This window comes from Pimephales promelas, chromosome 14 (assembly GCF_988280905.1).
Source record: "Pimephales promelas chromosome 14, fPimPro1.hap1.1, whole genome shotgun sequence".
In the NCBI taxonomy this organism is placed as follows: domain Eukaryota; kingdom Metazoa; phylum Chordata; class Actinopteri; order Cypriniformes; family Leuciscidae; genus Pimephales; species Pimephales promelas.
In genome coordinates this window covers 2,288,315-2,312,928 of record NC_142782.1, presented here as the reverse complement: position 1 = coordinate 2,312,928, position 24,614 = coordinate 2,288,315, and the positions used below count along the sequence as shown (strand labels likewise).

Genomic DNA, 24,614 nt, shown 5'->3' with positions numbered 1-24,614 from the left:
ATTGTATTGTCTTCCATTTCTGTTGTCAATCAAAGCGTTCAGTGCCGCTGCTGACGTGTGTGTGATGCGTCCGTGTATTCGGGTTCAAATAAATATGGCTGGGCAAAACAATGCAAGTGTTCCTCTGTGTGGAAATCCTTAGACATGTTTGTGAAGATTGTTTTGTACAGCGTGCGTCTTAAGTCTGAACGCGGATCCACAACTGAACCGGAAGACAATGCAGAATAAAGTAAGAGTTTTGGATATTTTTGGACCAAAATGTATTTTCGATGCTTCAAAACATTGTAACTAACCCACTGATGTCACATGACTACTTTGATGATGTCTTTATTTCCTTTCTGGACAAGGACAGTATACCGTACACACATTTACTGTACAATGGAGGGACAGAAAGCTCTCGGACTAAATCTAAAATATCTAAAACTCTGTTCTGGAGATGAACGGAGGTCTTGGGACGACATGAGGGAGAGTCATTAATGACATCATTTTCATTTTTGGGTGAACTAACCCTTTAAAGCTACAACAACATGCTATTTAAGCATGTCATAAAAGGAGGGTTTTTAAGAAATAAAGTTAAAGAAGGTTCATAGAAGTGCTTGCCATCGCCATGGACACAAGCCTGTCCGGATCGCTGACGTCATCACTGATGTAAAACGTGTCTGTTTGCTTTAAGGCCCTCACATCATAAAGACACTTGTTTGCCAAGTCGGAGAAACTGATCTCAAGACAGCTCTTAGAAGCCACTGTAAACTTTAAGATGTGTACCTTCACAACAACAATCTCCAAACGAAGAGAAAAGACGCCATAGTAGCACAATTCATGACATTAAATAGCAGTGGACCTTTGGGTTTTAGTGTCATGTGACACAGTAGCAGCACTTTCATGAACGGCTCACAAGGTCTTTTTCCCTCAATAAAACGTTCAGAAAATGTTGTTTATCCTCCTCAGGTGGTCAAACTTAACGTTTTATGAGCCGTTTTATTTTCTATTCATGTTATGTTTATTTTATTATGTTTACTAAGGTGTCACAGTTTTAAAGAATACTCCATTTAAAAATGAAAGGGTTTATGGCGAAATGAAAGTTAGGACCTTAGGTCTTAGTTAGGTCTTATTAACTAAAACTGTATCATGAAAATCGTTTTTGTTAGTTGAAATAAATGCTGTGCCTGAAATCGAATACTTTAGAGGCCTAGTATACAAAAAAAAAAAAAAAAAACAGTAGCCGCTACGCGTGCATATGAGAAATCCAACGCATTCTCATCCCAAAGCGCCATATAGGACGCTTTTGCAAAAGCGTAAATATCCAACGCACATGGCACCCTTTAACGTCTAATGAGACGCTTCGGTTATGGTTAAGTTTAGGTATGGTGTAGGGTAAGGGTTAGACCACTAGGGGGCGCATTCTGCCCAAATATCCTGCCTTGACAACTAACTGAAGTAAAATAAGTTCATGTTAAAAAGTACTACAATCACTTTAAAAAATCAATCAGGTCAAGCTGGCTTTAGGTGGAGAGTGAAAGAGGAAGATCGACTAACAGCTTTAGCACAGATCTGCCAGAGGAACTGGAAGTGTCGGAAACCAGAACAGAAGGCCATGGTTAACGGCTAGCACACACACATTCAACGTTCACCACATTAAATAACATAAATCTCAGGTTAGTTAGCAACAATGAGCATATTGATTGATACCTAAACTGGAAAAACATGTATAATCTAAGCCTTACTAAGATTTGGTGGAACAGTAAAAAATACTTAAAAAAATAATTTAAAAAAAAAGTTTAAAATGGTCAAACAATTTTAACATTAAAAATTGTCTAGATCTACATTCACATATAGTAATCAGTCCTAAATTGTATTCAAAAATGAGAATCATTGTGTCCCAATCCAGCCTGCTCCAAAGATGCCTGGATGATCTACTTTTAAGATTAAAATCGTATAATCACTTTTAATAATAATAATCTAACGCTAATATTGCCCACAACTTGGACTAGGGTTAGATCAGAACTACAAACATGAGTGTTAAAAACTACAAACATGTCGGATCTGCGAGTCCGGCAGTGAAGTGCAGAGGTAAAGGGGTACATTTATTCAATGTTATCTGCATCATATTTAATCTGCAACAGTATTGTGAGCTTTTTTTTTTTTTTTTTTTGAAAGATACGTTTGGTCATTTCCTTTTAAATTGCATAATTAATGTGCAATTGCAAACTGTAAACACAAGAGAGTCTCTTAATGAAAGACCAGATCATAGACAGTAAAAGAAACCAGATCAACGTGCTAATAAAACTCTCTCCGAAACGGTAGGAATTTAAATGGTTTAAGTCAAATTAAATGAAATGTGGATTTTAGCGTGAAAGATGATTGACAGGGTAGTTTAAACGGTGAGAGGACGAATGCAACTAAAACGACAGAACTGTCCGTTCAAAATAACGAAGTAGTGTGTCCCAAAGCTTGCCAGGTGCTCTTCTGCTACACACTCAAAACTATGTACTTTTTCTTCACAAAAACAGTACTTTTAGGGCATAAAATAAGTATAGGACGCAGCACGTGTAGACTACACGTAGACAACACGTAGACAACACTGACCTCTAGTGGAAAAAACAAGAACACACCAGTGTAAAAGTAGGCTATTAATAAACAGTTTAAAAATGTAAGCCTCTCCCCTTGTCTTCAGTGAAGGTTATGAATTCAGAATAGAGGTTATAACTGCTATTAATCAAATATAATCGATTTTAGAGCTGTGGTTCTCAACCAGGGTGCCGGAGGCCACTAGGAGGCGAGTCCTCAGCAAATATCCAAGGCTGTTGGATGAATTAAAATAATTGTAAATATCATATAAATTATCTTAATAATAATATATTAAAACAGTCTATATTAATGTGTTGCAACAATTGTGTTGGACTGAAGGGGAACCAGTGTTTTAGAATATTATCTAGTATTTTGAACCGGTTCTTTAAAACGAACCGTTCAAAAGAACCGCTTCCAATAAAGGATTCGAACATCCAGCCGTTTAACCGAAGGTGGTCTGCATTTTCAGAACGAGGTTTTCAACTTGAGCTGTATTTAAATTAGTTTATTTTATCTAAAAAACAGTTCTGCAAAATTGCAAATAAATAAATAAATATGATGTCATCATCCTGCTCAGTTCACTTCTTAACAACGGCACACAGTCAGATAATATTGTTGAACATTAAGTGTTTTCAGAGAAAGTCTGGTGTTTTCTTAATTCTTTCATTAGGGTTACTTGATAAATATGTTTCATTTGAGAATAATAATATCAGTTTTAAGCGATACATGTAAATAATATATTTTTGTAAAGTGTTTTAATAGGCACGTGACAGGCAAATAGCTACAGTAGGCTAAGCCACGCCCCTAAACGATCAAACCTATCAAGGGGAAGCGCTGCTGTGTTACGTCACGCCAACGATAAAAAAAAGACCCGCGACGCGTTCGTCGCTCGTTGAGCTTGACGCGACGCGGGTCCTGGATGATGAAGTCGCTCACGGAATAAGGTCTTGTGTTTGGATGACTGTAACCGACTGTCTGCTGCTCAATGCAACGGGACCAATAACTTTCGCACACGCTGTTCATTCATTAACAAAGCGCCGTTAATTAGACCGCAACGTGCGCGTGAGCAAGAGGAGGACACTCACACGCGCGCGGCATCTTGAGGAGGATAACTAATAACTTCACATTTATAAAGTGTTCGAGCTCACTGGACTCTGGAAACTCTTCGAGGTGAGTCGCATCCTTTATGTTCACAAATCGAGTTGATGTTGATATTGATTTTCTCAATAAATTCAAGTTGACGAAGTTGCAATGTATAAGCTGAGAAATTAAAGTTTAAAATGCACTGGATTCATCAAGACATAGTCATGTTCAAGAAATGTATCGTTGCATTAAATTACATTCTTTACTTAAGTATGTGTGTAATTATGTGTTTTTATAAATGTGTATAAAAACATATTTATGTATGTGTTTTTATAAATGATGCCTCTTCCACATCATTTTTTAAAACGGTTTCTATTGTTATTTATTTATTTAAATATCTGTACTGTGTTGTCTCTATGGACCTTTGTGTCTGGAATAAAGTTGATTGATTATAAAAATATATTTTATATAAATAAATATATTTTTTATAAATGCAGAAATATATGTATGTTTTAAGTATGTGTGTGTGTACATGCATTTTATATAAAAAATATTTAATATGTAAATATATATATATATATATATATATATATATATATATATATATTCTTTTATAAATATATTTTATAGATAAATATTTTATGAATGTGTTATATATATATATATATATATCACATAATAACATACAAACACAAACCTACTTTTTAAATATGTTTATACATATTTATACACTCATAAAAATATTATATACACATCCATAAATACATGCATATATAATGCCGAAGTACTGACAGCATTTGTTTCGTGTCGTTTATGAAGAACTCTCTCCCTCACTCCAGTTCTGTAACGTTAATGGACTTAGTCTGCCATGTTGAAGTTGTATTGATTATGGAAGTTCATACCGTCTTTTAGATGCTTGGATTTATAAAATGTCTCATTTATTAGTTTATTTATTTAATTATTTATTTACTTGCATGCAATAACTTGTCTTGATGCAGACAGACAAAAAGTCATATTTTTGTCAAAGGAAGCAATTATTTCTATTTTCCTTTACCGATTTCAACTCGTGTTTTAATCCGGGTGTAATCAGTTTTATTTTAATTGTTTTGCATTCCTGGGAATCGTCTCAGATCTTTAGTGCTTTGAACACCTAAGAAAAGCCTTTATCCACATTATAATTATGCTGCACAAACACTTCATCATAATTAGTGTCACAGCCAACAAACATTCATTCATCGGAATTACAGAGAAGTTTTATTCAGAAAAAAACACATATTTGATCGACACTGTTATGAGTATTGGGAAGAATTGTTCTGGCCCAATAATTATTGAAAGAATTGGTAATAACTAATAATGAGCAATACATTTGTTACTGTATTTGTTAATCTTTGTTATTAAAATCCAGCTGTTTATTGTTTGTTCATGTTAGTTCACTTCACAGTGCATTAACTAATGTTTACTTATACAACTTTTGATTTTAATAATATGTTAGTTAATGTTAAAATTAACATTAATAAATGCTGTAGAAGAGCAGTTGATTATTATTTATGTTAACTCATAAAACTTTGTTGTAAAGTGTTACTAAAGAATTCATCATCAAAACAACTGATTCACATACAGTTATAGCGTCGGATTATGTCTTTATATTTAAAAAAAAAGTGTTTATTGCTATAACAATAGGGGAATACAGAGCAAAATCACTTGAATCTACAAAAAATTAAGATCACAATTCTGTATTTTGTATCAAAAAAAAGTCAATCATGCATCTAATAATACATCAAGAATCCTTTCCAACAGCTGAGATGTCTTTACAGCGGAAATCTTGGAGTTGTGATGAAATATGGTGCACACGTTAAATGATACACTGGTGTTTTGCCAGATGAGAAGTTTATCTATGTATCACCTTTTAATTCATTTTCTGTGATGAACTGTATCATTTATGTGACCCTGGACCACAAACACGAATAGCAAGCAGTCACATGGGTCAATTTTTTTGGAAATTGAGATTTGTACATCATCTGTAAGCTGAATTAATGATGTATAAATCTCAATATCCCAAAATTGACCCATGTGACTGCTTAATGTGTCACATATTAGACAGTTCATTACAGAAATTTAATTAACAGATGATACATACATGGATAAACTTGTCTTCTGTATCATTTTTGTTCAGATAGGACAATATTTGGCCAAACTATTTGAGAATCTGGAATCTACGGAAGCGTATTGCATTCACTTGAAGAAAAAAAATCTACTCTGTTTTTCTGAATTAACGAGTTAATTTTTCATGAGAAAAAAAGTTTTTGCTCTGTTTTTCTGAATTAATGAGTTAATTTTTCATGGAATTATTTATTTTTTTGCTCTGTTTTTCTGAATTAATGAGTTAATTTTTCATGAGAAAAAAAATATTTTGCTCTGTTTTTCTGAATTAATGAGTTAATTTTTCATGGATTTTTTTTTTTGCCTCTGTTTTTCTGAATTAACGAGTTAATTCAGAAAAAACAGAGAAAAAACTTTTTTTCTCACGAAAAATTAACTCATTAATTCAGAAAAACAGAGAAAAAAATATTTTCTCATGAAAAATTAACTCATTAATTCAGAAAAACAGAGAAAAACTTTTTTTCTCATGAAAAATTAACTCATTAATTCAGAAAAACAAAGCAAAAAAAATTTCTCATGAAAAATTAACTCGTTAATTCAGAAAAACAGAGCAAAAAAAATTCTCATGAAAAATTAACTTATTAATTCAGAAAAACAGAGCAATTTTTTTTCTCATGAAAAATTAACTCATTCATTCAGAAAAACAGAGTAGATTTTTTTTCTTCAAGTGAATGCAATAATCTGAGGGTGCAAAAAAAAAAAAAAAAAAAATCAAAAGATTGAGAAAATCGCCTTTAAAGGAGTCCATGTTCGGGATTGTGCTTCATTCACTCACAATTGTTTTTAATAAATATATTTACAGTAGGAAATTTACAACATATCTTCATGGAACATGATCTTTACTTAATATCCTAATGATATCTGGAATAAAAGTTTGCCCCATACTGTTGATATTGCCACAGATACAGGTAGAAAAAACTCAGAATAAATGAGAATATCATTCATTTATTTCAGTAATTCAACTTAAAAGGTGAAACTAATATATTATATAGACTCAATTGTGATGATTATGGATTACAGATGTAAAAACCTTGTCACAATATTCTATTTTTGAATTTGGGGTTTTCATATCTGTAAGCCATAATCTTCAAAAATATTACAAATAAAGGTTTGAAATATCTCACTTTGCATGTATGAGTCTATATAATATATTAGTTTCACCTTTTAAGTTGACTTACTGAAATAAATGAACTTTTGCACGATATTCTAATATTAAAATTAAAACTTTTAGTTCCTTTAATTTTCTCTGCTTTTACTTTTTGTGATTTATTTTAATTTGTGTGTAAAGCACTTTGTGAACTGTGCTGTAACGGTGTGTCGCCTCCCTCAGCCTCTGCTATGGTGAACAGCCAGGTTGCGGGCGGTGTGTGTGTGTCCAGGTCGTGCGCGGGCTGCGGGGGTCGCATCGCGGACCGGTTCCTGCTCTTCTCCATGGAGCGCTACTGGCACACACACTGCCTGAAGTGCTCGTGCTGTCAGGCTCAGCTGGGAGACATCGGGACGTCCTGCTACAGCAAAGGAGGAATGATCCTCTGCAGGACCGACTACATCAGGTACGACCCGCCATCAGGGCTTCGTTTAGGGTGTTTTCACACCGGGACAGTCCGGACCAAATGCAATGTTGATTTTTTTTTGTAGAGGTCGAGCGATGTGGTTTTTTTCACGCCGATGCCGATTAGTGTTGTCACGATACCAAAATTATTGTTTCGATACCAAGTCAAGTATTGCGATTTCGATACTTTTTCGATACTTTTCCTGAAAAGGAAAGTATTTCTTACAAGGCGTTTCATATGCATATTCATATCTCATTATTAGATCATGCAATACTATTAATAGTAATAATATCATCAATAATAATATAATTACAGTCATGTGATGATTTATTTTGCATAGAATAAAGCTTGATTGAGCTTAGGAGTCAGGGCTGGTTTTATTATTCTAACACTATTGGTATTATAGTCTTATTACTTGCCTGTATTTTGTTCCATAATCATGAAGATTTACAAAAGGAGATTTTGGGTATAATATCATGGCAGTTACTTTTTCTTTTTCATTCTGTAAATTAAAAGGTGAATGAGAACATCTCTGTCAGCTCAATTCTCATGTAAAAAAAAAAAACTATTGTAATTTTATATCTATAATAATGGTTTGCAGATTAATATTTTACCCTTTTTGTGTCCTGAAGTAATGAATGACCCTTTTTCTGTTTCAGTTCTATGAAAAGCAGTGGGCTTATTAAACAATGTTAAGAGAGCATTTGTGTGTGACATGTTTAGTTGGCTCTAAGTTCATTAAAACCACTATTTCAAAAGCTGAACTGATTTTCTTTTTTTATATTATAACTCATTTAACCCAATTATTATATTATTAACTCAATTGAAAAAGCTGAATAATCATTCCAAACTTAATGATTAGCTGGCAAAATAATCGATGATTAGTTGCAGCCCTAGTGCTGATCATTGTAGCCAATCACAGACATGTTTGATGAGCTGGTGAACACAACGGCCAATCAGAAGCGTTTACGATTCCGCTCGACAGATTCGGCATATTTTTAAAATTTCAATGCAGACTTGGTACTTTTGACAACACTAGTCTCGGTCCGGTTGTTTGGCTGTATTCACACCCGCACCAAGGGAGAAACTTCAGTTCGATTCAATCAAACCAAACGAGACCGGTGTGAATACACCCTTAGATTGATTCAACCACTCTTGGATTGAGTATTTCTGTATGGCCCAAGCTGGGATCCTAGCTTAGAGGTCATGACTCATGACCTTTTCAACTCCATCCAGCAATTCATCATATTCAATTCACATTTATTTATATAGCGATTTTCACAATACACATCATTTATTGACAATCGGATGGTTAATTATTTTAGTAAATGTGGAAACAACGCTTTTATAATGCATTTTTAATGTTTTAATTATGCCTAGTAATTTACATATTATAATAATGCATTGTATGGTCTCATGAATAATTATAACCACAGTTATACTGCTTATTGTTACACCTTTAGAGAGTATAATGCATCAGAATTTAACATTTTTATTGCATTTTGACTTTGGTTACAGTTATTTGTGAAAAGATGCAATGCATTATTTACAACATGCATTATGAATACCTTTTTATGATGCATTATATATAAAGGCTTCATAATATAGTAATGCTTGTAATGCATTGAATGAGAGTATAATGCTTTAAAATGCATTACAGTCAACCAATTTCAGCTGTAACAAGGAATCTGCAGATATTGTAATGCATTTAACTTTGGTTCAAGTTATTTATGAAAAGATGCAATGCATTATTTATAACATAACTTTTATAATGCATTATACATAAAGACTTTAAGGAAAGTATTATTGTAAATCTCTTTAATTATTGAACCATATATATATCATATATATATAACCATATATATATAAATAAAGGTATACACAAATATAGTTTTCTTTAAAATTGTGACATCCACGGAGGAACATAACTCCTTTTCTAAAGCATATTAGAAGACAAATAAATAATTATTTTAGATTTTCTCGATTATTGTTGTACTTAATAGGGTTAGGGTTTGGTTTTAAGGTATAGGTTACATTATGCACAATTTATAGTTATTACTTTTGTAAAAATGTGTAACAATGACAATGTAAACTAAAGTGTTGCCTGTTTTTCTTGTAAATAAGTCTATCGCATTGCTGCCTGTAACGTACGGACAGAGACGGTCGGATAAACTGAAGTCAAGCAGGCACACAAACAAAGCAAGGGGCAATCCAGAAACTCGTGGTCTAAACAGGCAATGGTCAAGGCAGGCAGCACAGGTTCACAAACAGTCCAGGGAAACACGGAATACACAAACGGAGAAAATGCTCAGAGATGTACGCTTACAGGGTAACAAGACTTCGCCAGGGACACAGGGAAAACTCAGGCTTAAATAAGGAACTCAATAACCAATAATGAAACACAGCTGAACATAATAAAACATAAAGAGTCCATGGGGAGAGAGTGCCCTCTAGTGGCTCTCGAGGGCACCACGGCTGCTGATCGTCACACTGCCACATACATATTATTTTTTCCCCTCAATTATGTCGTTATAACGAGATCTTATGTCGTTAAAACGACATATTTTCTCGTTTTAACGACATAAATATCACGTTATAACGACAAATATCTCGTTTTAACGGCATAAATATCTTGTTTTAACAACATAAATATCTTGTTTTAACGGCATAAATATCTCGTTTTAACTACATAAATATCTCGTTATAATGACATAATTATCTCGTTATTTCGACATAAATATTTCGACATAATAAGGGGACAGTGTAATATGCTTTTAGCTACATTTAGCGTTCTTATAATGAGTTTCTATGGGAGGAAACGTCAAATTAAACACTTTGCATTCATATTCTGGACTTATCTGATTTTTGTCGTTAAAACGAGATATTATGCCGTCATAACAAGAAAATATGTCGTTTTAACGACATAAGATCTCATTATTTTTTCCCCTCAATTATGTCATAATAACATGTATGTGGCAGCAATGAGTCACCGTACAAACCAGCATTTGGTCCTGTACTATCTGATATTTAGGGTATTTGTAGCCCTGTTACTTGCAACCATGTATATTTTTTAAATAAAAAAATAATTATTATTTTTTAAATTGTGCAAGTCTGATGAATTGTTTTGTCTGTTTAAATGCTAAAAACACTAGACCGCAGAAACCAGGGTGTTAAACTGTGTTTAAATATGCACATAATATTAGTAACAGGGTTGACAAAATAGAAAACCACATATTGAGCCCTTAATTTCTACTCAACTAATGTAACTTCTAAGAACCTAATTTCACAGGTCAAGCACAAAAATGCTGTTTGAAGTTGCATTGAAAGTAATTTAATTGCTCACAGAATCATAAATTCATCAGGTAGTCTTAAAGTTTAAAATCTCATCTCGCACTCACTCGAAATACTCGAAATTGATTTAGTTTTAACAACTAATTATGAGTGTGAAAAGGGCTTTTAACTCATAGACTATTGTTTCTTTTTTCACCTCCACATTTAGTAGTGACCACGTTCAAAATCGAAACCATTATAACAAAGACGCGAGTCGATAATGAGAGCGTTTGAGACGAGAGTCTCCACGGTCATTTGCAATTCAAAAGTTTTCTGAAGCCGCGGTCGTCATGCTATGCTGACGAGCATTTTGTTCTTGTGATCTCTGCAGATGCGTTCTCTCTCTCAGAGACAACATCAGTCGTAGATGCGTCACACACCATCGTGTAATGTTAAGCCTGGTGTGTGTCAAGTCGTAGCTGCACTCCTGCAGTAAAGCAAACTCCATTTGTGAAGGATTTTCAATCATGTGTTGCAGGTTGTTTGGGCACACCGGGGCTTGCAGCGCATGTGGTCAGTCCATTCCCGCCAGTGAAATGGTCATGCGAGCGCAAGGCAACGTCTACCACCTCAAGGTCAGTTAACGTGAAGCGTTTAACCCCTTAGCTGTCACCCCCCCCTTTTGAGAATGGGGGTTAAAATGCACTATTCAAACTTAAATGGTTGTAATTTAAGAATGCTTTGAAATATATACCCAAGTTTGGTCTTGTTTTAAAGAAAACACTCAGCAGAATATTGCTGAAGTGAAAACACTTCAAAAAATGAAAGTATGAAAATGTTATGGAAGTTTAAATTTACAGTAAATCAAATATACTGTACTATATATTTTTTTATTTTTATATAAAATATATATTTTACAAAATATTTTTACTCTAAAATTTCTATAAAATCAAAGCCATAAATCTTATCAAGTTATGTTCCAAATTTGAAGTTGATATCACAAAAATTGAAGTTCCCATGAGATTTTGTTTAGGCGTAGTACCAAAAATGGCCACCGGGTGCCATTGAATTCCATTGAATTTAGTTGTATACATTCTGCCTTAACAAATTAATACATTTCTGTCCAAATATCAATTCTGTCACAAAATTTGGAACCTTGAGACTCTGACCTTTCTGACAATATCAATTTTGTCAAGATTAGAAAAGGTTTTGATCATAAATTATGAAATATAATGACGCCCAAAAGGGGAGGAGCCTGATAAAACAAGTACCGTTTCTATGGTAACGCAACGTTCAATTATAAAACAGTTCACACTATGAATTCTGAGTTTATAAGCTTTCAAATGATACCTAATTTATGATAACTACTAAAATATGTGATATAATAAAAAAGCGATAAAAAAAATTATATTATATTTTAGAGGATAATAAATATAAATATTATCATTTTTAGAGGATAATATTGTACTATAATTTTTTATTTTTTATTGAAAAATACTAGATTATATGTTTTATTATGAACTTTTAGCATAAAAACAGAAGTTTCAATGATTAAAAGTGGGTGCATCGACTTTTTGTGACAAAGGTCAAAACTCCTGTTATGAAGCAGATTTTTTTAGGTGCACTCTTGTCATAAATTCATTAATTACTCTTCCTACATAATTTTTAACACAAAACAGGGGGTAGAATATCTATTTAGGGGTAGAAGGGGGTAGAATATCTATTTAGAAGTCTTACACCTTTCCAACGATATATAATTTGTCATAATTAGATTAGGATTTAATAGAAATATAGTGAAGTAAAGTTAGGTGTACCGGGACGGTGACAGTTAAGGGGTTAAAGGGCCAGTTCACCCCAAAATCAAGAGTCTGTCATTTACTCACCCACATTGACATGAGATTTTCTTCTGAGGAACACAAAAGATTATGTTTGGGAGGAAGTTTTTGTCCATACGATAGGATAAAGTCATTACACTTTGTTTTAAGGTGTCTTTGTCATAATCTAATTTTACGTGAAAGTACAGAGTAGCAACATATCTCACTTTAGGGTTAGGAATTGAGACGCACGAAATATCGAAATTATCAAAATTTCACAAAGGTACATATCGCAACGGCTTGAGATAACCGCATGATTTTAATCAAAATGTCCAAGTTTTATGTTGACACCGAGAGTAGACTGGACACGTGACCGTTACGTATGTGTGACATGCTTAATGTTATTAAATGCAATAAGAGAAGGACTCAGGAAGACGCAATCCCGAATTCAGTGCCCAAAAACACACAATTATGTCAAAATGCCCGTCTTGGCAAGTTTTCACATAATCCCAGTCAGTTATGTCTTAATTAGGGTAAACGGTTGAGAAATAAAGCGTGTGTGTAACAGTATATTGTATTCGTGCGGCTCTTAAAGTGACAGTAGCCTAATAAACCTGATGCCGTCTGTCATTAATGTTAATCAAACAACAAAAGATGGAGAGAAAATCACTCACTTTTTATGGTTGAAGAACTTTTGTTACTTTAAGGATTAATCTGTTTAATTTATGCAGTGAAGACTCAAAACAATTGTGATTTATTAAACAAACAACAAAAGACGGAGAGAAAATCCCTCACTGCTCTTGACTTAGGTAGCTTTAATGAGAATTAAAATATATTTAATTCATACGGTGAAGACTAAGCTGTTTTATTTGTACATTTGATTGTTCAATTTGTGTAGGCTTACTTAACCTAAATATCACTTTCTTTTTATTTAATGAACTGCTGTTTACTTTCAGAAGTTGTAGGGATGCTTTCTCCTCACACAAACTTGTATGTTGGTTATCGGTACAGTTTTTAAATGCAATTTATATAAATTTTACACTCTTAAAGCATTATCATATCGGAATTGGAATATCACATTGAGTTATCGCATTTGTCTAGTTGCATGTAATTATGCATAATTTACTGTTATCACGCGTATAACTGTGAAATAACGTGTTATCGGATGGGGTCCAATAATTGAATAGACAAAAAAAACATTAAAAATTAGTTTTATGTTCCACAATAGACAGAATTTTACATTCCTTTGGCGAAGAGTCCTCCATTTTGAGTGTTTCTAAATAGCAGATGCTCATTAGAGCTGAATTAAATGTGTCAAACATCATTATTTATTTATTTATTTATTTATTTTTCTTTCATAATAGTATGCTACAATACAGGTGAGACTCGAAAAATTAGAATATCGTGCAAAAATGTATTTATTTCAGTAATTCAACTTAAAAGGTGAAACTAATATATTATATAGACTCATTACATGCAAAGTGAGACATTACAAGCCTTTATTTGTTATCATTTTGATGATTATGGCTTACAGATATGAAAACCTTTTCACAATATTCTAATTTTGAATTTCATAATCATCATAATCATCACAATCATAACAAATAAAGGCTTGGAATATCTCACTTTGCATGTAATGAGTCTATATAACATATTAGTTTCACCTTTTAAGTTGAATTACTGGAATAAATTAACTTTTGCATGATCGACTTTCACCTGTACATGTCAACTAACTCATTAGGGTATTAGTAGACTGTTAGGTTAGGGTTATGTGTTATGGTTCAGGTTAGCTATATTAGCTATAGCCTTAGCCTTGCTATATTACAGCTTCTCAGAATAATAATTATTATAATAATAAGTGTTCTAATTCGTTTTAAATTGAACTGGTTTGACAATTATCAACTTTTTAAAGAATAATTTTGAGCCACGGCAGTTTTATTCAGGCTAACTGTGACTAGCAGCTCTGGGTGCTTTAATAAAATGCATTGCTAATAACTCAGCACTTAAAACAAGGTAAAACAACTCTCTTCTGTTCCAGTGCTTCTCCTGTGCGACGTGCAGAAACCAGTTGGTCCCCGGGGACCGATTCCACTACGTAAACGGCACCATATTTTGCGAACACGACCGACCAGGAGCTGCGCTTCTTAATACTCGCTTGCAGAGCAACCCAGTCCTACCCGACCAGAAAGTGAGTGCATGCTTTTACTTGACTCTTGACGGTCAATATGGTGCAATGCATGATTTTGGTCTTTTGTGTGTTGGCCATAACCAGGGCTTGACATTAACACCTTCAGTGGCTTGAATTTTCTATATAATATGTACATTTTTTAATTGTAGTCTTTTAAAAAGGCATCTGAATTAATAAACTTAGTGCAATGAAGTGTTGTCAAAAATATCGATTTTTTTTTTTTCAATGCATATCAATATGCTATGCTCAATCTGAGACGCTTCAAATACTCATTTTCCACAGAATTGACATACGATACCGGCTGCGCTTTCTCTCTCTTATCTCTCCAACAGTAGCCGCGTTTCCATTAGTGAGGTATTAGGACCACTTTTACGTGGTCACGGTCTCGTCACGGCCTGGGCGGTCTTTGGTCTCGGTCTTGTTTAGGTCTCGCTGTCTCAGACCAACATAGTGGTCATGGGATTTAGCAATACATTAGGTCGTGTGTCCACCAAAGCGTTTTTTTCCACGGGCCTGGCGTATGTTTTCAATTGTTTTCAATGGGAGCGGCACGTTTTTTAAACGCCATTAGCGTAACAAGGCGTTGAGCGTTTTTTTTTTCACGCTGAAGCGCCGACTCGAGCGCCCGGCGTTTTTACTGGTCGCTGGGAGTTGAAAAATGTTTACGGCCGTGTGTCCACCAAAGCGGTTTTCCACGCCCCTGGCGTATGTTTTCAATTGTTTTCAATGGGAGCGCCGCGTTTTTTAAACGCCATGAGCGTACCGAGGCGTTGAGCATTTTTTTTCACGCTGAAGCGCCGAGCGGCCAGCGTTTTTACTGGTCGCTGGGAGTTGAAAAATGTTCAACTTTGGATAAAACGCAGCGCTCATCACTGTCACTTTTTACCCAGCCGTCCAATCACAGTGGAGGAGGGGCGGGACTAATACCACACCGACCAACTGTCAACATTCAAACTGCTGCGGATATTCTGTATCATAGCAACGAAACGTCTCAACGGAAAAAACGCTGCGCTGCCAAAACGCTCTCAAGCGCCCAAAGCTCGGCGTTTTCAGCTGGATAAAAACGCTTTGGTGGACACACGGCCTAACTTTGGTAAAACGCAGCGCTCATCACTGTCATTTTTTACCCAGACGTCCAATCACAGTGGAGGAGGGGCGGGGCTAAAACCTCACCGACCAACTGTCACAACATTCTTTCTGTACAACGACATCAACCAGCAGAGCCACAACCGAACAACATGGATAAAAAATATGTTTTTAGTATGAAAAAATTATCTGAGAAATCAAATAAAAGTAAACTGTGCTGCGGATATTCTGTATCATAACAACGAAACGTCTCAACGGAAAAAACGCTGCGCTGACAAAACGCTCTTCAGCAAAGCATCTAGCGTTTTCAGCTGGCTAAAAACGCTTTGGTGGACACACGGCCTTAGTACAATATCCAGGACGTGGGTCCGAGTGAAGACGCGAGAAACACCGTATCCGCGCCACTGATCGCAGTGGCAACGAGCACTTTGATCACTTGATTTAAAAAAACACATCATGTACAGTTTTTGATGTATTAATATTTAGTAAAACACATATTAGTAACATGATGGGTTTAACTTCATTCAGGAGATTTTGGGGTGCACACCTGACAGATGACTTTGAGCGCACCGCCAACGGTGTGTGTGTGTGTGTGTGTGTGTGTGTGTGTAACCATAGCGACAAAATGACCAACTTTCGGATCCTGCACTTAAGCTTATAATTTCGTTTTTAAAAATATAATTATGTATTTAAAAGTTGCAGAATGGAAATCGGCGGAGATAGGCAGGCAATGCAAAATAAAATCGGTAACACTTTACAATAAGGTTCATTAGTTAACAACATTAGTTAACTATGAACAATACTTCTTCAGCATTTATTAATCTTAGTTAATATTAATTCCAACATTTACTAATACATTATTAAAATCAAAGGTTGTATTAGTTAACATTAGTTAATGCACTGTGAACTAACATGAACGCACAATGAACAGCTGTATTTGTATTAACTAACATTAACAAAGATTAATAAACACTGTAACTAATGCATTGCTCATCATTAGTTCATGTTAGTTAATGCATTTACTAATGTTAACTAATAAACCTTGTTACCATAAAGTGTTACTATAAAATCTTACAAGTTATTGCTTAGCTTCAACAACTCTTGTCTGTTTTTCCCCCTCCGGTCTTGACTTGGTTTGTCTTGGTTTTGGTCTCAGTTTAGGCGGTCTTGACTATAAGTCTAGTTTCTATCACCCTTCAAATTGCGCGAATTGAAAATACGCCCAATGGAAACACCTCAATTTCGCAAAAACTCCCATTTATTAAGCATAAAAGTTTTTACGCTCACATGAGATGGTTTTACAGGCGATTCGAAAAAGGAATATTTCATTTGTTTGCGCATTAACAGTCACCTGACATATCTAAAAGTCGATCATTCTTTAAAGATGGCGCGCATGTTTGGACAGAAGACGAGACAGTTCCTCATTAAACTCATGAAAGACAAAAGTATGATGGGAATACTGGATTCTAAACAACAAAGAAATGCCACAATGTCAAGAGCTTGAAGCAGAAATGAGAAACACAGTGTTAGTCTTTGATACTGTGAAAACACACACACGTCTCCTTCAGTTTATAAGAATGGCTAGTTTATGTAAACCTACTAACCGTCGCCAGGAATTTCTATGAATGACTTATCGCTAGAAGAGAAATTACATTTTAGTCGCATAATAGCGGTTAATGTGAACGCCGTCATTTCGCAATCCTTTTTTACACTGAAAAAAAATATTTTTTGGTAAGATAAATACCACTGAAAAAAAAAACCAATGTAATTTACAAGAAAAAGTTAGTTCAGGCAAGAATAAAAAAAAACGAAGTAAATTCCATATCAGTACTTAGTTCAAGCGAGTAGAAATGAAACATAAATATGAACTCAATAAAATAAAGTAAAAATTACTCAACTTTTCTGATACTGGGGTTCCCATCATGCACTGGACCTTGAATAATTAATGAGGTTCATTTTTTCACTGGTTTCCAGCTGTATTTACACTGTTTTATCATTGCTTTTGTTGTCGGGATTAGTAACTTGCCATTTTGTGACATTTTGAGGAAATTTTCTGCTCAAAACGACACATTCAAACACAAAAACGTTATGTTACCGTCATTGTGTATTTTCTACCAAGTATTGAGGTCTTTGCATTCACATCATGCTTAACATCTGACATGATGAAGTATAAATGACTTAGATAGGCTAAGTAAAACACATACTATAAATGACTGGTATAATTCAATAAAATTGTTTGAGTGAAATGTAATGCAAAGGAAATTACAACTAAATCGATATTAATCAACCTTTTACTAGACAAGTTACTTATATTCGTTGTTACTTTCACTTAACTAAAGTAAAGTTTACTTAATTCCATAAGTACATTTTAACTTAAGATTTCTAATTAAAGCTACTGATAAATATCTTTAGGTTTTTACTTGGCAAATCTTTGTAAATTTAGTGGAAAAAGTTGTCTAGCTTTTTTCCAAGTAAATCCTACTCCACATTTTTTTCAGTGTATCGACACTTACAAAATATCGCAAAAGTTTTGCGATGGAAACGCGGCCACAGAGTGACACACAAACCCGCCTCCTTTTACTCACTCATGTCATTTGCTCCGGCTGAGTATCGTTGCTGTTACAGGGCTTGTGTTTCACCATGGGATTGCGAGTATCGCGCATATTTAATGCTCACACCCAAAGAACAGCACATATAGCCGCTTCTCAGTGCTAAACTCAGTTCTTTTGCGCTGCTTGTTGCGCTTAAACAGTCACAAAATAATGTCAAACATCCAGTCTAGGTGAGGATTCACGTAAACACAGTCATGTTTTAAGTGAAAGTAAACCGTTGAGAGAGAAAACGCATAATGTGCGTCAGGTCTTAAAGTGACAGCAGACTAATTATGAGATGATATTAAAAATATCCACATGGCAGTTTTTCCCAAAAGTATCGATGTCTAAAACCACTGAGCAAAAAAGTTCATGTCAAGCTCTGAGTATAGAGAGCCTAAGTCCCGCCCCTCCGCTTCCGGCTCATGGGACCTTATTTCGGAAAAAATATGTATGGGAGTCAATGGCGAGAAACAACTTATCTTTTTATTCCGTCTGAACTGTGCCCTCAATTACACATATGATGTTTGTCAATTTATAAGATAATTATAAAAGTCAAGACAGTCACAGTTTGTCATAAAAGAGAAGAGTAACTTTTAGTTTTATGTGAAAATCGCTCTATGAACTACATCTCCCAGGAAGCGAAACAACGAGTGAGATCCGCTGCTCGTGTGTGTGTGCAGTCTGGTACAAAACACTCGCAACGTTACGATTATAACGTAAGACTGTAGAAACAATGACAGACATTAGCCTCAGTAAAGTTAGCTTCATTCATTGGGAGAAAATGTGCGCCTTTGGGGTTTGTAGTCTTTGTAATTACGTATTTTCACAGTCTTATACCTCAACGGTTTCACATCAAACTGCGACTTTCTTTACTTTAAAATGTATCTTTTAAATTGACAAACATCATATGTGTAATTCAGGGCACAATTCAAACGAGTCTCTCGCCATTGACTGCCATACAATATTTTTCCAAACTAAGGTCCCATGGTGGTCGACCGGAAGGGGAGGGACTTATTAAAGTGTGTCGTAGTGGATGATGGACATTAATTTTTAACAAATTTTGTGTTTTGTAGGTTTGCTGAAGCGCTTCTCATCATCTTCGCCTCTTCCTCTCTCTATTTACCCTCCGGTGTGCTTTTCATCACTGCCATCCTATCCTTCAGGCCCCGATCCTCTGATGCACTTACTGTTTTACAGACTTAAGAGTTTCTTTGTGAGCGAGAGCGAGTTTGGAATGGAAACATTTCTGTGTATCCGACTGTGGTGGATTCTGATGGTGAAATTGTGGCTTTCTCGCCCCCTGAGAACAGAAGTAACACGTCTATTTACTCACAGGACATCCTGTCTGTCTCCCGTCTAACCTCACAGACGACACTTCATCTGAGAGAAATGAAGTCAACATTAAAACTGCGTTCTCAAACTATTTTTCTTCCATGTGTCTGATTTGAATGGGATATTCATCCAGAAGGAAATGTAGGGCAGGACTTAAAGAAATAATAAAGAAATGCTGTTACAATCTAAAATGGAGTCAGGCTGTTGGAGAAGTTGAAAAATAAGAAACTTAAAGCGTGTGACGTCAGCTGAAAATTACACTTTTTCTCGCTTTAAAAGGGTAAAACAGTTATTTTTACTTATGATATTAAAAACCCAAATTCAATAAACACCTTATTAATGCTGTGAAACTCGAAAAAATTAGAATATCGTGCAAATGTTCATTATTTCAGTAACTTAAAAGGTGAAACTATAAACTCATTACATGCATCACATTAGAATATTGTGAATATTTTCATATCTGTAATCCATAATCATCAAAATCATAGCAAATAAAGGCTTGAAATATCTCACTTTGATACATAACATATTAGTTTCACATTTTCAGTTGAATTACTGAATTAAATTAACTTTTGCACCTGATATCCTAATTTTTCGAGTTTAACTTGTACATACAGGTGAACCCAATAATATAAATGAGTTTCTCGTCAAACGTTTCCAATAGAAAACCTTTATAACCTAACCTTTAGCACGTTGCATTCATATTCTGTGCTCATCTGCACACCTGTATATAATATGCATCATTAATAAGCTGTATATTGAATTTGATCTTTTAATTTCACTGTTTTAAGTGCTTTCCCGTTAAGCGTTTAAGAACGTCCTGCTGTTTTTGACTGAAATACTGCAGCGGGTGCTGGATATGGATCACAACGGCACAGCTTTGTTCACATATCATTGTTTTTCCTCTTTTGAGATGGATAATTAACATTCCTGTGCATGTTTCGCCCTCCGGGTCACATGACATGACTGAACACTATGAATAGCGACGTGTGAAGCACAGATCACACAGAAGTCGCTTTCTGTTGGGGAATTCTCACAGATTGCTATTAAAATAACTATTTCACTGAGCAACAATAAACTTTAACATAAGTGCATTAAAGGAGTAGTTCACTTTTGCTGATAATTTACTCGCCCCCATGTCATCAAGATGTCCATGTCTTTCTTTCTTCGGTTGAAAAGAAATTAAGGTTTTTGATGAAAACATTCCAGGATTTTCTCCATATAATGGACTTCAATGGGGACCAAACGGTTCACTCCAAATGAGAGTTTCAGTGCAAACTGTTCAAAGGGCTTTAAACGATTCCAGACGATGAATAAGGGTCTTATCAAGCGAAACGATCGCTCATTTAATAAATAAATAACAAAGTTTAAGTTTTATAAGCTTAAATGCTCGCCTTGCTCTGTTCTGTGTGACTCTCCTGTTTGAACACGTTCATCAAAATTAACAAATCTTTTTCTGAATCAATTAGTTCATTTTGTTCGTTGAATGAACCAAATGACTCGAAAAAAGATTTGTTCATTTTGTTGAAAGATTTCGAACAGGAGAGTCACACAGAACAGACAGAGCAAGGCGAGCATTTAAGCTTATAAAACTTAAACTTTGTTATTTATTTATTAAATGAGCGATCGTTTCGCTTGATAAGACCCTTATTCATCGTCTGGAATCGTTTAAAACCCTTTGAACAGTTTGCACTGAAACTCTCTTTTGGACCTTGAACCGTTTGGACCCCATTGAAGTCCATTATATGGAGAAAATCCACACAAACCTTCATTTCTTTTTGACTGAAGAGAGAAAGTAAAGGACATCTTGGATGACATGGGGGTGAGTAAATTATCAGCAAACGTTTTTTTTTTTTAAGTGAACTACTCCTTTAAGGTTTTTGATGAAATTTTTCTCCATATAATGGACTTCAATGGGGTCCAAACGGTTCAAGGTCCAAATGAGAGTTTCATTGCAAAAAGCGCTTTAAAATGACACCAGAGGATGAATAAGGGTCTTATCAAGCGAAACGATCGCTCATTTAATAAATAAATAACAAAGTTTAAGTTTAATAAGCTCAAATGCTCGTCTTGCTCTGTTCTGTGATGTGCGTTCGTGACTCTCCTGTTCATCAAAATGAACGAATCTTTTTTCGAGTCTTTACGTTCATTGAATGAACCAAATGACTCGAAAAAAGATTCGTTCGTTTTGATGAACGAGTTCGAACAGGAGAGAAAGAAAGCATCTTGGATGACATGGGGGTGAGTAAATTATCAGCAAAAGTTTTTTTTTAAAAGTGAACTACTCCTTTAAGAAAGTAAATTGTAGAATTGTAAATATGTTTTTTTACCAGTGCTCTCTGTAACGGTTGAATCATCTGTTCAACATGTGATGTCTATTTAAGGTGTAATTATCCAATAAACGGGAAATGCAACAAAACCCAGCCGTCAAGAATGAATTTGTCGTCCCTTTTCCCCCTCCAGATTCCCCTGTTCTCTCTGTAGTTATTAGCGCTGGTCTCTGAGGTGCAGACCTGATTACCCAAGGGTTGGTGTGAATAGGGCTTGAGCTCGGACCATTACAGAAGCAATTAAATATGAGCGTGGAGTGTGTAAGTTCATTGTGAGTGTCGTATCTGTGCTGGTGTATCACTGGGGAGGCTGAACTCTGCTCTGATCCTGTGTTTGAGTTTAATAAGGCCTAATCTAACGCCTGCTTAATTAAGAGGCAGTCGCTGGTCTCCGTTCACTGCCTCCAAACAATCACACGCGTTAAATGTTTACCATGTCACAATTAAAGTACACAGACACACTTTTTCACCCCGTCTCCTCCTCACAACCTCCTGCCCTTGAGGAAGCTGCCTACAAACTATAGCGGGACATTGCTTTTCTCACTTTTGAGACACGTTGAAATAATATTTTTCAGAAATATAGCCTACTTTTTTTGTGGAATTGATATCCTGTTATACATTAATGTTATAAAATATAGAAAAATTATAAGCTATTTTAGTGTGAATTTGAAGTATTTCCCACATCACTGTATTTATACAGGTTAATGCCTTTTAAATTACAATAAAATGACTAGTAAACATGTAATGTTATTTCACAAGCTGAAAGAGATTTAATAGGGGTACATGACTTTCTAATAGACATATTGAGTGTGTGTGTGTGTGTATATGTACTGTATATATGTAGGCCTACATATAAATGCATACATGCATATAAACACGTTCATATATACATGCATACATATTGTGTCGTCTATGTATATAATTTTGTGTGTGAGTGTGTACATTTACACTGCCGTTCAACAGTTTGTGATCGGCAAGGAGTTTTTGAAAGAAGTCTCTTCTGCTCACCAAGGCTGCATTTATTTGGTAAAAAAAAGAAAAAAGAAAAAAACAGTAACAAAAAACAGTAATATTGTTAAAAATTATAAAAATTTGAAGTATTTTTTTTCTAAGTGAAAATATTGTGTATATAGCATCATTACACCAGTCTTCATCGTCACATGATCCTTCAAAAATCACTCTAATATTGATCTGATGTTCAAGAAATATTCATTATTATTATCAATTTTTATTTTTATTTTTCAGGATACTTTGATGCATAGAAATTTCTATTTCAATTATTTGAAAATCAATCTTTTATAACATTATGAATGTCTTTATTGTTTTTGATCAATTTAAAGCATCCTTGCTGAATAAAAATATATATTTAAAAAGTAAATATTTCTTAACCCTCTTCCAGAAAAAAAAAAACAGTTTAAATTGTAATCATATTTTACAATATTACTGTTTCTGTTGTTGTTGTATTTGCAATCAAATAAATGCAGCCTTGGTGAGCAGAAAAGGCTAAAAAAAAATAAAAAAATAAATAAAAGTTTGTGTTTACATAATATATGTGGGTGCACTGTGTATAATTATTTTGTATATATATATATATATATATATATATATATAAAAACACACATGCATGTATATTTAAGAAAAAAAATATTATTTAAATATAAAATATTTATATATAATATAAATTATATATAAATCTATATACAGTATATACATGAAAATATTTCTTAAATATATACAAGCATGTGTGTGTATTTATATATAATAATTATACACAGTGCACCCATATACATTATATAAACACAAACTTTTATTTTGATGCGATTAATCACGATTAATCGTTTGACAGCCCTAAAAAAAAAATCTTACGGATCCCAAAATGCGTTGTATTTTGCATTAATACTTTTTAATGTCTCACGACAGCAAAAGGCACCATGAAATTCATAAGGACTGAATCTTGTAGGAAAGATGCGACGATACGTTGTGTAAATTAGTGAGCTCCAAAATGGCACGTTAATGCGCTTAGTTTTGTCCCCTGACGTCGGTGTAGGTGCTGATACTGCATCAATTATTTATTTCACATTCGATTGAAAGGCATCAGGCAAATTCATTAACGTATGCAAATGATCACAATTGCAATTATCTTCATATCTTGATAAGTAAGGAAATCAAAACCTCGGCACAATTTGAATCCCACCATGCCACAACTTACACTCTGCATTCAAACCAATCAAGCTTCATCTGCATATTCCTAATTAACCACGCATATTCACATGCCAATTAGAGGGTCTGAGGAAAAAAGCCTCTTAGTCAACAGGCATTATCCTCTATCAGGAAAAGTTTGCAGGTGTATGAATTGCTATGCTGCTTCTGTCATGGAAAAAGTGTTTATACTCACTAATTAATCATATTAACACATGCAAATGAGTCTAATTGGCAGAGTTTCCATGCCGCACGCTGTGAAAAAGTGGGAGAGAGAAGAGAATGGATAATTTTACCAGCTTATTTAGGAAAGCTTTGTTTTTCTCCTCGCACTTCGTGTGTCTAAAGAGAATGGATAATCCTCGCTGTCAATGTTCACTTATTCAATGTTTCTAATGCTTGCTGTGATCTCATCATGCAGGACCAGTTTCTTCTGG

At 34.5% G+C, this 24,614-nt stretch overlaps 1 protein-coding gene across 1 annotated transcript; it reads left to right on the top strand.

The window, feature by feature from the left end:
- The first annotated feature begins 3,488 nt into the window (after positions 1–3,488).
- lmo4lb (LIM domain only 4-like b) lies at positions 3,489–19,533 on the top strand. Its single transcript, XM_039674636.2, has 5 exons — positions 3,489–3,738; positions 7,142–7,364; positions 11,173–11,269; positions 14,487–14,636; positions 19,390–19,533. The coding sequence occupies exons 2-5, from the start codon at positions 7,150–7,152 to the stop codon at positions 19,396–19,398; spliced, it is 471 nt and encodes a 156-aa protein (XP_039530570.1). The 5' UTR covers positions 3,489–3,738; positions 7,142–7,149; the 3' UTR covers positions 19,399–19,533.
- The last annotated feature ends 5,081 nt before the right edge of the window (positions 19,534–24,614 follow it).